The sequence below is a fragment of the Mytilus californianus genome, unplaced genomic scaffold, assembly GCF_021869535.1.
Source record: "Mytilus californianus isolate M0D057914Y unplaced genomic scaffold, xbMytCali1.0.p SCAF_7, whole genome shotgun sequence".
Classification (NCBI taxonomy): Eukaryota; Metazoa; Mollusca; class Bivalvia; order Mytilida; family Mytilidae; genus Mytilus; species Mytilus californianus.
The window spans coordinates 83327895-83342754 of NW_026262723.1; the positions used below are offsets into that span (position 1 = coordinate 83327895).

The 14860-nt window shown below is 32.0% G+C and overlaps 1 protein-coding gene across 11 annotated transcripts in view; it reads left to right on the plus strand.

The window, feature by feature from the left end:
- LOC127709804 (cytochrome P450 4V2-like) overlaps positions 1–6526 on the plus strand; it is a 27656-nt gene extending 21130 nt beyond the window's left edge. For all 11 annotated transcript variants that reach the window (XM_052215444.1, XM_052215445.1, XM_052215451.1 and 8 more), the window contains 3 exons: positions 757–823; positions 4456–4635; positions 6109–6526. In XM_052215444.1, coding sequence (XP_052071404.1) covers positions 757–823; positions 4456–4635; positions 6109–6266 — 405 coding nt within the window. In that variant the 3' untranslated portion in view covers positions 6267–6526. The remainder of the gene's footprint in view (positions 1–756; positions 824–4455; positions 4636–6108) is intronic.
- Positions 6527–14860: the final 8334 nt, after the last annotated feature.

A 14860-nucleotide genomic window follows, 5' to 3' on the forward strand; every position in this document is an offset into this window, starting at 1 on the left:
ATATAAGATTTAATTTTCATGGACTATTTTTTCGGATGTTAACCTCCATAAAAGATAAACACACACAATTCTATGCAAGAACATAGTCTTTTACACTATATTTGAACATTAGGCACATAAGATGTCCCCTGTCCAAATGGTTTCATCGACCAATATTGATATTCTTATCCACAAGTTGTTGCTGAACACCCAAACATGGAATGAAGGTCTTGAAGTTAATCTTCCTCTTGTAACTTCAAGGGGTGACTGTTTGCATGGTTACACCTATTATGTGATATGATCTCAAATACAGCTAATCGTGTCCTTCTTTCTGTTATAAGAGTTAAAGACAAAATTAAAAAACTATTAAATTTTATAGCCAATAACCCACATAATCTTTAAATTTGTATTAAAATATACTGTGGCAAATATTAAAAGAACTTACCTGGATAATTTTCTCATTTGAATTCTAAAATAGAATTACTACATATGGCAGATATTGGTAGTCTTTATAAAATAATTCTCAACTTGTATACATCTCAATTTATAGTCTGACATAAGTTAAAGACATTTATCTCTTGATGAAAGCTGTATAATATTTTGATGATTTTATAGTTCATGAAATTTTCTTTTTAAAAATGCATATTTTATCAAATGTTTTTGCACATTTCACTAGAATGGTTATGAATTCTGTATATGCAAATGTTTTAAAAAGATTAAATTATCTCCCATTATTTACAAAAATATAATACATGTAAATGTGTATTGTTATTGTAGGAAGGACTGAGATTATTCCCCTCAGTTCCATTTTTTGGAAGAACAACAACAGAAGATCTAGTCATAAGTATGATTATATAAACAGTATTAAATGTTTAATGTTGAGCACATTGTTCTTTCAGTCACTTTTGTTAAGGTCAAGTTACAGTAAATGGGCTATGTCACAGATTTTGGTAAAATTTTGCATACAACACTGGCTCGTTGAAATATGACTGAAAATTGAAAAAATAATGCATTTATCTCTTTTATCATCTGAAATATTACTGATTGAAAAAAACAAAAATTTTAATATCCTTTTATTCATAGTTTTGCTTACTTTTCACCCATTTTGCAAGATATGTAATTGCAGCACATGAAATTTATTCCTTTACATAATTGTATTGGAAAAGAGGGGAGTTAATTTAATAAAATTCTACATAACACATATGATTTTATAAACTGCTAGATAGGCTTAATTTGGTTGAAATGACTGAAATTCTGTGACTGAATAGTTTTTTTTATTATTAATTTCTTTATCTTTTTAGACCTTTTTACCATGTGGTTTTCCATAAGACAATTTAGATAAAATTTGTCAGAATATTCCTGCAATCTTGGAAGCCACATCAGGTGTTTACTCTCCCTGTTTAATATGTTCCTACAAGTGTGGTGACCACTAATAGGACCAACTACAAAATCTGTGTGAGAACCCCTTTCCAAATTAGCTATATATATGACAAATACATGTAAGGTATATAATTAATAATTCATGCACAAGGAATCGATTCGACAACGCAACACAAAATCTCTGATTTGATGAACTTTCACCCCCACCCTTGCTTTTCATTCTGTGGTGAACCCTGAATCTGCAAATGATTATTTACATAAGTTAAAAAAAAAAGATTTCATCTTGCTGCTAATTAGGTCTGAGGACACAGTTATCGTCCTTTGATTTTCGTTGTCTACAAATATAGTCCCTAGTGTGGACAGTGTATAACTTGCAAATTTTTTTCATACACTTTCCAAATTTATTTATTTACATTTTATGCATGAAATATTAAGTAGGGGGATGAACTTACATGTTTAAAAAATTTGGGTGATGAATTTTTATGTAAAGTAGTGATTTGGTTCAGTTAAAAAAGGTCAAAAATTAGTATGTCTGAAGCTGTCAAATGAATTATAGACCCCCTTAACATAGAATTGTCCATATTTTGAGTTAGAGCTGGTAGACTTTTCTATAATTTTGATATTATTTGTCCCCAAAGTAGTACACTACACTGTAAAAATCTTTTTCAGATAGAGCAGGTGCGAATTTTTTAATTTGAGTTTATTGTCTAAAAGAAATGCACTACGAAATAACTGTGTTCTCGGCCCTAAGAGATGAATTCAGTAGATTTAGATTCTGTACTTTGTCAACTTTGCTGAATGATTTGCTTGTTTCAATTTGTCAAACTGAATAAAAGTAAAGGATTTGTATCTTTATTTGATAGAAATTCTGTAAAAATGTCCCATTTTGCCATTATATGGCTAAAATAAGCATTTTAAAGCAGTTTCTATTTTTATGCCTAAGAGGCATGCTGACTTTCTATCTGACAGGTTTTTATGTTTGGATATTTGTGTTTCTATGCTTAATTCAAGTTTCATTAATCATTTGTGAACTCTGAATCTAGAGAAAAGTGGATTATCACAGAAAAAATGTGCAAAATGTGTTGTATTTATGGTCCTGGTCGAATGGCCAGTTTGAGTGTACGTAAAATGTGAAGAGCTTTGTACATAAAAGTTGAAGTCCATCATAGTATTTCACTAAATCTGTAATAAAAGCACTTAACAATGATAAGTGCAACTTATTCATTTCATATACTACCTTTATTTTCTTCATTAGGATAGTAAGTGGTTCAAATATATGCCTGTTGAGACTAAAACTAAATGCAAGTTTTCCATTGAAAAGTACAAAAACTGTGCATCAGACCATACTGTCTGCAAAACAAGTTGGATGCAAGAGTCCTTTTGCATTCAGCTTTCTTGTATCATGACATCTTAACATAGAAATGAGCAAAAAGTAACAAATTTCTATTTCCTATAGCTTCTGTATGGTTTTTTATATGTAAATATGTGCTACGGCCTAAATTGACCCAAAATAATTTTCAGTCTTACATGGCCTAAGACCATTTTATACTCATGTGGTAAGCTATTTGTAACTTTTCTTTCCATTTAAAGTTCATTAAATATATATGAATGAATAATTTATGTAAAAAAACTTCAGAAATTTTAAATTGGTTGAATAAAATGTATGTTTATGTTAGGCCCTTAATTAGAAAATCTCCATTTTCAGGCACAGGCTCGTATAAATTTGACTTTTGAATCATTGTAATAAATCTGATAAATCAAATGAGTGTTTTGTTGCTTTTAATACATAATACATTATATAAAAGGGCATTTAAAACGCAAATTTTTGAAATATTTAAATTTTTGAGGCCAAAATCTTGATAGTTGAAATTGTTCGATTTAAACGTCAAAAATAATCATCCAAAGTTCAATATTAAAAAGGCCATTGTTTCTATAATATATATCCTATGACCATGAAACTTGGCCAACTATCTTATAATTCACTCAGCTTATGTCATGCAAAGTTTTATTAGAATTAGTCAAGTCTTTCTATCCTATTGGGTCCGAGGACACAGTTATCGTCCTTTGATTTTCGTTGTCTACAAATATAGTCCCTAGTGTGGACAGTGTATAACTTGCAAATTTTTTTCATACACTTTCAAATTTATTTATTTATATTTTATGCATGAAATATTAAGAAGAGGGGGATGAACTTACATGTTAAAAAAATTTGGGTGATGAATCTTTATGTAAAGTAGTGATTTGGTCCAGTTAAAAAAGGTCAAAAATTAGTATGTCTGAAGCTGTCAAATGAATTATAGACCCCCTTAACATAGAATTGTCCATATTTTGAGTTAGAGCTGGTAGACTTTTCTATAATTTTGATATTATTTGTCCCCAAAGTAGTACACTACACTGTAAAAATCTTTTTCAGATAGAGCAGGTGCGATTTTATTAATTTGAATTTATTGTCTAAAAGAAATGCACTACGAAATAACTGTGTTCTCGGGCCAAAGATTTAGAGTAAAATAATGAAGTTGTCCAACTATATTCATTGATCAAGGTTAAGTTTTGATACATGTAGTATGACCTATATCTCCAAGGATGCAACATATATTTCATTTATATTGAATTAAGCAGTCAATAAAATTCTTCAGTGTGTTCATTTTTTACCTGAATAAATACATTTTTTTAAGAAGCTTCTGATAAACATGGGATTAAAGGGATTGGCACCCTTTTTTTTAGCTCACTAGATCCAATGGGTCAAGTGATATATTCTCATCAATTGGCATCAATCCATCTTCACAAAAAATTTCTCCTCTGAAACTACATGGCCAGTTGGTCCCATTCATCATTGAGATATCCAGTTTTCAAAATAATTCGATGACCTAGCCTATAAACCAACATGGGTTAAAATAGAACATAGGAGTGAATGCTAGTTTTGTCTGTTATCTGGAAAATTGTCAGACTATTTCTTATAGTAGTTATTACCCATTTTGTGGCATATTTGGCAACACTATAGTAGATATAGAAAAATTGTATTATTCATTACGTAGGTTGACATATGCAGGTTGTCATGTAGGCAAAACTTTTATTTTACTTATTACTTTTATATAGATAACGTCACTATTCCCCAAGGAACAACATGTATATTAGTAACATTTGCTTTGCATATGGATCCTAAGTATTTCCCAAATCCTGAAAAGTTTGATCCAGATCGATTTTTACAAGAGAATATCAAAAATCGTCATCCATACTGCTATGTACCTTTTTCTGCTGGACCAAGAAACTGCATTGGTAAGTTGGCTGTTTTATGAAATGTTTTTCTTTAAAAACAATATATTCTGTAAAAGAGACTCCTGAATACTTTGTAAAGGAGTAGTAAGTTAGTAACTGCCAAAAAGATTATTTGATCAGTCTGTCAATACATGTAATTGATTTATTCCTTTTATTAGTCAGGGCTTGAAAACATACCAAAGTTGCCAGCTCTTCATGCATATAATTATGGAGGGATGACATGATATAACTTGGAGTAGGGCATTATGGTCTGTTTTCAAATCCAAGAGTTGTGCCTTTTTGTATTTAAAAATTTTGTATACAGTTCTGTCTGCAGATTGATGATACAACTCCTCCTTTATGCTAAGATGTTCATTAAACTTTGGACATTGTAAGATTCTAATATAATTTGTAGGATATCATGGTCTTTTGACAAGCTCCAGTGTTATGCTCCTTTACACATGAAAATGTTTGATACTATTGAATGATGAATAGATTAGAAAAGAAATCTACATTAACTTGCCTATCATCACTGTAAAAATACATTAAATGAAATAAATATTTGGGGCTAATAAAAAGTGGAAGCAATGGGTATTCTATTTCTAGTTGACAATCACTTTAATTGTTAGAAATTCAAGAATTACATGCACATCTTGTGATAACTCAAATGCTTTGAGATATCTTTACAAATACCCATAACTACATTGCCGGGCAGGAAGCTGCCCTTTGACAAAAATCTTTTCAAATTCAGATACTAGTATAATGTTTCCTGTAACTAAATGAAGGTCAAGTTCAATTTTCACAATTTTAGCTATTATTGTTGTTGAGTTGTAGAACTTTAAGTAGAGAAAAGTGATACTTAGATTGATTTTGGCCTTTCCATTTCTGAACCCTACTAATTTTCATATAATTTTTTACTTGATCCTGTTTGGGTGGTCCAGATATGCAAATATCATTTTCATGCAGGAAAATCCAGTTTTCAATCAATCTGACAGCCTCTTGTTGTTGTGTTGAGTTGCTGACTTGCTAATGTTTACCAATAATTGTGTTTTATTTAACATCCCAGTGGTGAATTAGGGTATAGTAATATGGTGCCATACTCGGAATTCTTCATTCTGGCAGTAAAACTCATATCAAGAGAGACAACTTTTTTCTTGTACATGATTGATCAATATGCTGCCATGTCAGTTCAAAGTTGAGACGTTAAACCTGATGCCTTGTTTAGGAAGAGTGCCATAATCTCTGTATGTTAAATAACCTTTGCAACAACTCTTTTGTGTGGTTCTTTGATGACCTGTTGCAAGGCAAATTTTCTCACCTTATCCAACATACCCTCTTTCCAGTGGCAGTAACAAATTTCACCCTTCATTTAGGTCAATCCTTTTTGCAGAAAATACATCTTGGACTTATGTCTAATTTGTTCTTGTTTGGATTATACATTAAATGTTTGCCACTGGACATTATTATTTAATCATGGTTAATTTCTCTTTACAGGTCAAAAGTTTGCTATGTTAGAGGAGAAGGCAATGATTTCCTCCATTTTAAGGAAATATAATGTTAAAGCAACACAGACAAGAGAAGAAATGTGTGCTATAGGAGAAATTATTTTGAGAGCAGATGGTGGAGTCTATGTAGAACTGTCTCCAAGATGATAGATACTATAGTTTTACAAAAACTCTATAAAGTTCCAGCATTATTGCTAGTACATTCAGTATTAATTTTTGCACTATATCTTCACCCTTGATTCTACATGGATATGAAGCAATCAAAATAATTGTCTTTGAAAGTAATGTTGTGAAACAAAAGTATCCTTGAAAAGGATTGTTGTCCAATCAAAAACATTTAAAACAATCAAGTTTTGATAATTTTATATCTGATATTAGTGTTACTTTTCAATAAATGTTCTTTCATTTCCAGTTTTTTCAAGTTTTTTCCGACGCTGCTATATAGCCTTTTGGTGCTGATGCGGTGTAAAGCAAATCGCCAATCAATCAAAATTTAAGTTTTAAAGTTGACCTGTCATTAGTATGATTAATCATATATAAATTTGTCAATAAGAAAAATAATATTATGAATATTTATCTGATAGTTTCTGTTGATTAAATAACATGGCCAGTGTTGTTACAAAAATTATTATTTTATTTTGTTTAGCTGTGTAAGTATAATATATCCGAGAGACTGTATGAGAGTTGGAAGTAGACAGGTGTGTAAAAGTCCTTACATTTTGAAAACCAGTGTCAGTTACCTACCGGATACTACAGGTTTTCTACAAACTGTAAAAAAATATATCAAAAGGAGGTTATAACAGTTTCTTTGACCAAGTGATGTGATTATAATACCCCCACTTTAAAAAAGTGGGGTAATACTGTTTTACCTTTGTCTGTCCATCCATCTGTCCGTCTGTCAGTCCGTCCGTCCATCCCATGAATATTTTTCGTTGCATCTTTCTCAGGAACTACATAACAAGGATTTCTGAAATTTTGTTTCATGGTTTATTTAAGTCAGCTATACCGTGTGATGTGTTTTCAGATTCATCACTCAACAACTTCCTATTAACTGAACACTTACATCATTTTACACATGACATCCAAGTTGAAAATTTTCGTCACATTTTTCTCAGGAACTACATTACAAGGATTTCTGAAATTTGGTTTCAGGGTTTATTTAAGTCAGTTATACTGTGTGATGCGTTTTTAGATTTATCACTCAATTTCCTGTTTACCGTCAAGTATTTGGGCGGGGGTATCATCAGTGAGCATTTGCTAGCAGTTTCACTTGTTTATATTACGACAGTAAGAAATGTCAACGACCAAACCTGTTGCACCACTTTTGCTGGAAAGCCTAACTAAGCATGATTTGTATTTAACCAGTTAGGCTGTACATGTATATGTAATAACATGTTTTATCATATACTTAGAGTAAATAAGTTACAATTTTTACAGTATGATAATAGCATTAAATTTACGTGAATTAAATATTTTCCAAAATGGTGCTTAGCGGGCTGATATGAAAAATTTATCAACTGCTTCTGGCTATTATCGCATGACTTTCCGTAACATTATCGCATGGCATTCCGGCGTTAATCGGCAAATTCTGGAAAATACAACTCAATGATACGTTTTCAGTGAAAAACATAACAAAGTATGGTACAAAACAAATATTAGGAACCAGGAAAATATATTATGTAAAATGCAAAACAAATGATACAATAAATGCATTTTTCAAAGTTTCCAGCATAATTTAGAAAGTTACTTTACAAATGTTAACTTTTCCAAACAGTGTTCATTATGTTTTGTTGATTTTCTTTTTATCGTCAATATAAAAATATATTATACTGTTGTTTTTCTCCTCTTTTGAGGCATATGATAGAAAGATTTCATATTGGATGTATTACAGTTGGCGTCCGTCGTCCGTAAACTTTTCACTTTTTGAACTTCTACTTGAGAACCACTTAAAAGGATCAATATATCAAATATATCAAACTGTTAATATTCTCATTGTTGAAGCATATGAAAAAAAGATCATAACATGTCATTTTTCATATCAGATGTATTATCAGCCCTCGGTCAATATCAGCCATCGAACCTTCGGCTTTTGGGCTGATAATACATTGGATATGAAAAATGCCATGTAATAATCCGATATTAGTATATACTTAGTAGTAAATACATGTAAATTGTATGTGTAATACGATCAATGGCAATCGTGCTGTATCAGCCATCTGTGATAATATCGATATCAGTCACAGTTGCAAAGGCTTTATCAAACCCCTAACCTGTATGATGTCACGTCACATGAAAAATCACCTATTTGAGATATATAATAAAGTGTATATGATATGGCTTTTTCAATATCACACACCGTATCAACCCTCAGCCAATATAATCCCGCGAGCAGAGCTCTTGGGATTATATTGGTGTCTCGGGTTTATACGGATGTAATATTGAAAAAGCCATATCATATACACTTTATTATATATAATATTCTCTATAATTCATGACAAATACTAAATGCTGTGTTTCTCTTCTAAACACCATTTAACTGATTGTTATTGTGATAATTTAGAATTAATCTTTTACCAGGGGCGGGTCCAGGTAAGGGCGTAATGGGCGTACGCCCCCCCCCCCCCCCCCCCTTTTCAAAAAAAAAAAAAAAAAAAACTATAGTTATCTGCTTATATTGTATTGAATATGGCAATTTATCATATTCATTAATTAAACACATACTCTGATTTCTTTCATACTGATTCCCCCATCCGATGGGTGACTTGGACACCTTTTTTAAACAACCAAAGCGGTAAATAAATCTATACATGAAATGGTTGTTTTGTGCGACACTTACCCAATGGCCATTCTACATCTACCCGGGGGATACTCGCTATATATATGATACCGGGTATGTTCCGACAAGCGGGGTTGCATTTTCAGCTAAATTGTCTGAAATGGGGTTATGTTTTTTTCGCCTTGCATTGGAAGGGGTCAGATTTGACTATCTAGAACGGGGTATTATAAATACAATGTTACACTATTGTTTCAGATAAGGGTGAATGTTTGGTACCATTAAAACGTTTAAACCCGCTGCAACTGTTTGCACCTGTCCTAAGTCAGGAATCTGATGTTTAGTAGTTGTCGTTTGTTGATGTTGTTCATAAGTGTTTCTTATATAGATTAGACTGTTGGTTTTCCCGTTTGAATGGTTTAACACTAGTAATTTTTGGGGCCCTTTATAGCTTGCCGTTCAGTGTGAGCCAAGGCTCCGTGTTGAAGACCGTACTTTGACCTATAATGGTTAACTTTTATAAATTGTGACTTGGATGGAGAGTTGTCTCATTGGAACTCATACCACATCTTTTTATATCTACTAAATTGAAAACAACGTTCAAACCTATGATTGCGTTGGATAAAAACCGCAATTTTTATACGTGTGCATGCAAAACAAATTTCTTGGTAAAGGGGTCTAAGGGGACGACCATTTGATATTCTGGGGGGGGGGGGGGGGGGGGGGGCAGGAGGATTTGTTTTGGATCGGTTATTTATTTTTGTAAACTAAGAGGACAGATTATCTATTTTCTGCACTATTGAAGCAAGATTTTTCATTTTCATTAAAGCAAGGGACTGATTATTTATTTTCACAACTATATTTATAATATTCGAAAACATACAATTTTTAAATTATTTGTTTATTATAAATAATTCATGTATAGTCAAGTCATTATGTACCATTTAATCAGAATTAATTATTATCCTCTGCAGAAATGAATCTTTTATATCCCCCAATGCATATACATGTATTGCATACATACACAGTATTAAAGTTTGGTTGAAACTAAGGCTCTTCTAAAAGTATTGGCAAACATGTTTCGCCGAGCGGAGCAAGGGAAATTTTTTTTTGAAGGGTTTTTGAACCGCTGAAGGCCCAAGAAGCTATAGAACAAATGATGCAAAATCATGCCTTCTGGGTGTTCCCTAGACCCTTTCTTAAACTGAAAATGCAAGTTCTGTTTTAATAATTTTATGACAATATTTTGGTCTCAAAGCAAAATCACGTTATAGATTCAGTGTAAGACTTAAGTTTCTAGGAACAACATCAAAAGACAAATATGCATGATATTAAAAGCAAAAATGTAATTCACATAGTTAAGTCTGTGGCTGCTGTGTTTTTTTAAACTCATGATCAAGTTAATAATAAAATTACTAAATTACAAAATGAATGCAACACTAACAGAATACAGAAGGGCAATCAATGAACAAAAGACAAATAAATAAGAAACATTGATCCCGAAAAATCAGGGGCTACGTCTGAGGGAGAACAGAACTTGCTTCTTGCAAGGCACTCACGATGAACACAATTTGATATGGAGACAAGCGTTTGGTTTTGAAATTTCCTACATGAGGCATTTGTCTCAATGTAGTTACGGCCCTGATTTCATAAAAGTGAGGTAAGTGTTCCTGAGACAATTAACCTCAAGTTAAATGAAACCAATTTTCTGACATTTCAAGTATATTTAAATAATATTTATACTTTTATTATTAAAAGATATGGGAAGTGTTTCCCGATTTTTTTTTTTTGAAAAAAGATGAATTTATGAAGAATCTGGTGCCATCTCATACTTTCGATTAGACCTGCTGAGTTATTTATTTTCAATACATTGCAAGTCAGGTAATTTATTTTCAAACTACCACAGAACAAACCATTTATTTTTGTGATTATCAAGGCTGAGTTATTTATTTTCAAAATCCTCCTGCCCCCCCCCCCCCCCCCCCCCCCCCAGAATATCAAATGGTCGTCCCCTAAATACAGCACAAACAACATTTTCCAAAAGACCAAAACAGTGAAAAGGTATATTTTAACAAAACGGGTATATATATATATATCAAAGGTTCAGAAAAAGCTATCGTTAAAGATTTATTTTCCATTTTTCATGCCCATTTCATATAACCTTTTAACTGAATTTATAACTTCTTCCAAAGATTTGATATCCACATGTTAATCAATACATAATTTGAATGATCAGAAGGCAGACTATTTTCACCAATTTGTCTATCATGGAGTCTGTTATAATACTTCATAATTTGATGCTAAATTGTTGAAATCCAGGAGCTTCTGACCTTCCCCATGGACCCTATACCAGGGCAACCGGAATTACGACTCCCGTTCATAAAATCCTGGCCTAGGACTATTGAAATGTAAAGTAACGCCCTATACCCTAAAATTTGGAATTTCTCGTTATTGGTCTACTGCTGTTAAGATCCATCCAATCATTTTAATATACCATAGACAATTAATGGAGAGAATTTGGCATAAAAAATATCAAACCCTGACATTTTAACTATAAAATATACATGCTCCAAGTCAAAGAACCGTTATATTAGTGCATTTCACAATTATTTTATGTTTTTTTAGCCAAAAAAAGGTCCAAAATGTTTTTCGACAGATTGTATTCTACGCCCCCTCTTTCAAATATCCTGGAAACGCCCCTGTTTACCATTAAATTGCCCCATATTTAAGGCCAAATAAGTGTTTGAACTCCTTTGCGCCTCTTGTATAATGCTTACAAAACTAAGATTAAAAGATGAAATTATTAGGTATGACAAACTATTCCAATAGCCAAGATGATTGTATGGACAGTGTTCTCTCTTTCTTTTATTTCAGATAAATTTGTTAAAAAGCAACTAGATTTCAAATGCCTGATTTTCATAAGTCAAACAGTTAATTTTGTATTTTCATATTGATCGTCAGCAATAAAATGACATTTTTTTTCAAAATGAGTCTATTTTCTTTTTGTCATGTGACAAGTCATGTGACAAGTTTTGTTGCATTAAACAAGTGGTTTTTTTTTGTACTCATCAATTCTTCAACCTTTTGAAAAAATGTAATATTTAACAACTGATTCTACAGTTTTCTTCACACTGACTTCAACGTTCTAGAACTACTGTACAAACAAAAAGAGATGTAGGGTATACTGCAATGAGACAGCAAACCAACAACACAAATAACCAAAAGACATGTAGAGGCCAACATACAGACTTCAACACTGAACAACAGACAGGACGGAACCTGGTGTCTATACAATTTGTCAAGCTCTAACTGGCCCTATGTCTAAAAAAAGGTGTGAATAAATACAAAAGATGATATCAAATCTCAGGGCAGATAGATCTTGACCTGATAATCAGTTTCACCCTATGTCAGATTTACTCTAAATGCTTTGGTTTCAGAGATATAAGCCAAAATCTACATTTTACCCCTATGTTCTATTTTTAGCCATGGCGGCCATCTTGGTTGGTTGGCAGGGTCATCGGACACATTTTTTAAACTATATACCCTAATGATGATTGTGGCCAAGTTTGGTTAAATTTGGCCCAGTGGTTTCAGAGGAGAAGATTTTTGTAAAAAGCTAACGACGACGGACGACGACGACGACGCCGACGACGACGCCGACGACGACGACGGACAACGGACGACGGACGCCAAGTGATGAGAAAAGCCCTTCGGGCCAGGTGAGCTAAAAAGGAAAAATGTACTTTGCAGTGATTAACATATTGTTACAGTTTTGCTCCATTAAAAATCTGTATACATGTTTCTATTTTTGTCTTTCCTATTCCTACAATGAAGTTGGGTTTTTTGGGGTTATTCAAACACACCTCTGTTGTTATGAGACGACTCATTAGTAAAGTAGTTCACTTGATTCATACATTTCAATTTTTTTGGTACTGGGATTTTAAAACTTTTTATTATATCAACATGTAGCCAAAATATATAAAAAAGATAATGGAATCTGAAGCGAGACGATGACTGAAATATTTTTTTGCTTTATACAACGTTTTCAGGACAAAACATTAGTCAACTCAAACATGCCGGTCAGAACGTAAAAAGGTGTATTCGACTTTCTCTTTTCGATAAAATGTTTGCCCATATTTTGGATTTTATCACAAAATACTGTTATGGGGGGAGGGGGCAGAGATGCAAATAAATGCTTTAAAAATATCAATCTTTCACCTTTCTGTGGAACTTATGTGTATACATATTTCGATCCTAAAGTATTTGCACCTAACATAAATCGACTTATGTGAAACATTTTCTTTATTTTGAAAATTTACAAATATCGAATGTGGGACAGAAAGTCACAGGACAAAAAGTCACGGACAAAAAGTCACAGAACAAAAAGTCACAATTCAGTTTTGAGATTATTTTTCTTTGAACAAGAAAACCTAATTTTAAAAAAAAATTTTGTTTTTTTTTCTTGAACTATTATATTTGAAGCAACTTTGTAATTAAAATTTATTCAATACATATCAATAATGATCAAATAATTGTTATGAAAACAAAATGTCAAAGTGGCATGGTACTTAAATGGCTTCATTGTGCCAAGAAATATATCCTTTGCATGATTAAGATTTAATAAGTTTTCATTGTCAAGGCTTATGAACAATTTCCTAAACTTAAAAATGAATATATGTAATAAAAATAAAATATTTCAAGATCTTTCTCTTATATATTCAAATAATTGTCAACAAATTATTTGTGACTTTTTTTCCTATCAAATTTGTGACTTTATGTCCTGTGACTTTTTGTCCCAGCTCCACACTATAACTTGAATATAAACATGTATATAAGATGCAGAAAGTCCTAAATTATGCACCTACATTAAGGTTCATATGGACCCTTTGGCTAAAATGGCTGCATTTTCACCTCAAAATTTACTCTGAGTCGAGACAAACCTGTGTATCTGGAAAAGTTTTAAGGCATAGCATGCCCTAGATAAATAAATTTCAAATATATTTTAGGTTTTAGAAAATTAAAAACTTAACAGGATTTGACAGTGCACTTTTTTTCATTCCTCCAGAAGGTGCCAAAATAAACTAAGTTGGGAAAGAGGTTTGAGAACTTCCCCATAGGAAATAATTGAAGTGAACTGTATTGATTGAAATGGACAATAGATGGACAATAAATACCTGACAATAAATGGTGATTTAAACTGTGTACCTGAGTGGACCATATCAAGTGAAACTCAACTGTTTGTTAATTTTATCATCTTCTGCAGGGACGAAAAAAAAGTGCACTGCAAAATCCAGTTAAGTTTTAAATTTTCTAAAACATACAATGCATTTGAATTTTATTAATCTAGGGCATGCTATGCCTTAAAACTTTTCCAGATGCACAGGTTTCTCTGTACTCAAGAGTATATTTTAAGGTGAAAACGCAGCCATTTTAGCCAAAGGGTCCACCTGAACCTTAAACTTTTAAAGGTCATAAATGATGTAATCAAGGATTGATGTAAATAATTCTAATATCCCAGCTTGACCATTTTTACCTTCCATTTCTTTTGTTTAATTTCAACGGAATTTCAGTTTGTAAAAGGGTATTATCATTGTCTAAATTAGAAAAATAAAAGGAAATACGTAAAGTATGTATTATGTATCTCTTCTTAATTTTAGCACATACTTACAACTTCTCGTCCAATCAAATTGCTTATATTTGCCTTCTCATTTTCATAGTACATACTTTTCCTGTGTACTAAGTAACTACGCATGAATGACCACAAGGGTAAGATTTCATTGTATCGTAATCAAGATATTTAAAACAAAATTTGCCACTGGCTATTTTGAAATAAAATGCTGTGTTCCAAATTAAATTAAATAGTTTGTAATTAGTTTTCACATTGATTTTAAATATCCTGCTATTAAAATCTTTGGATCTAAAAAATGTTTTGACAATTGCAAATGCTATCATTTAAATAAAGGGTAAT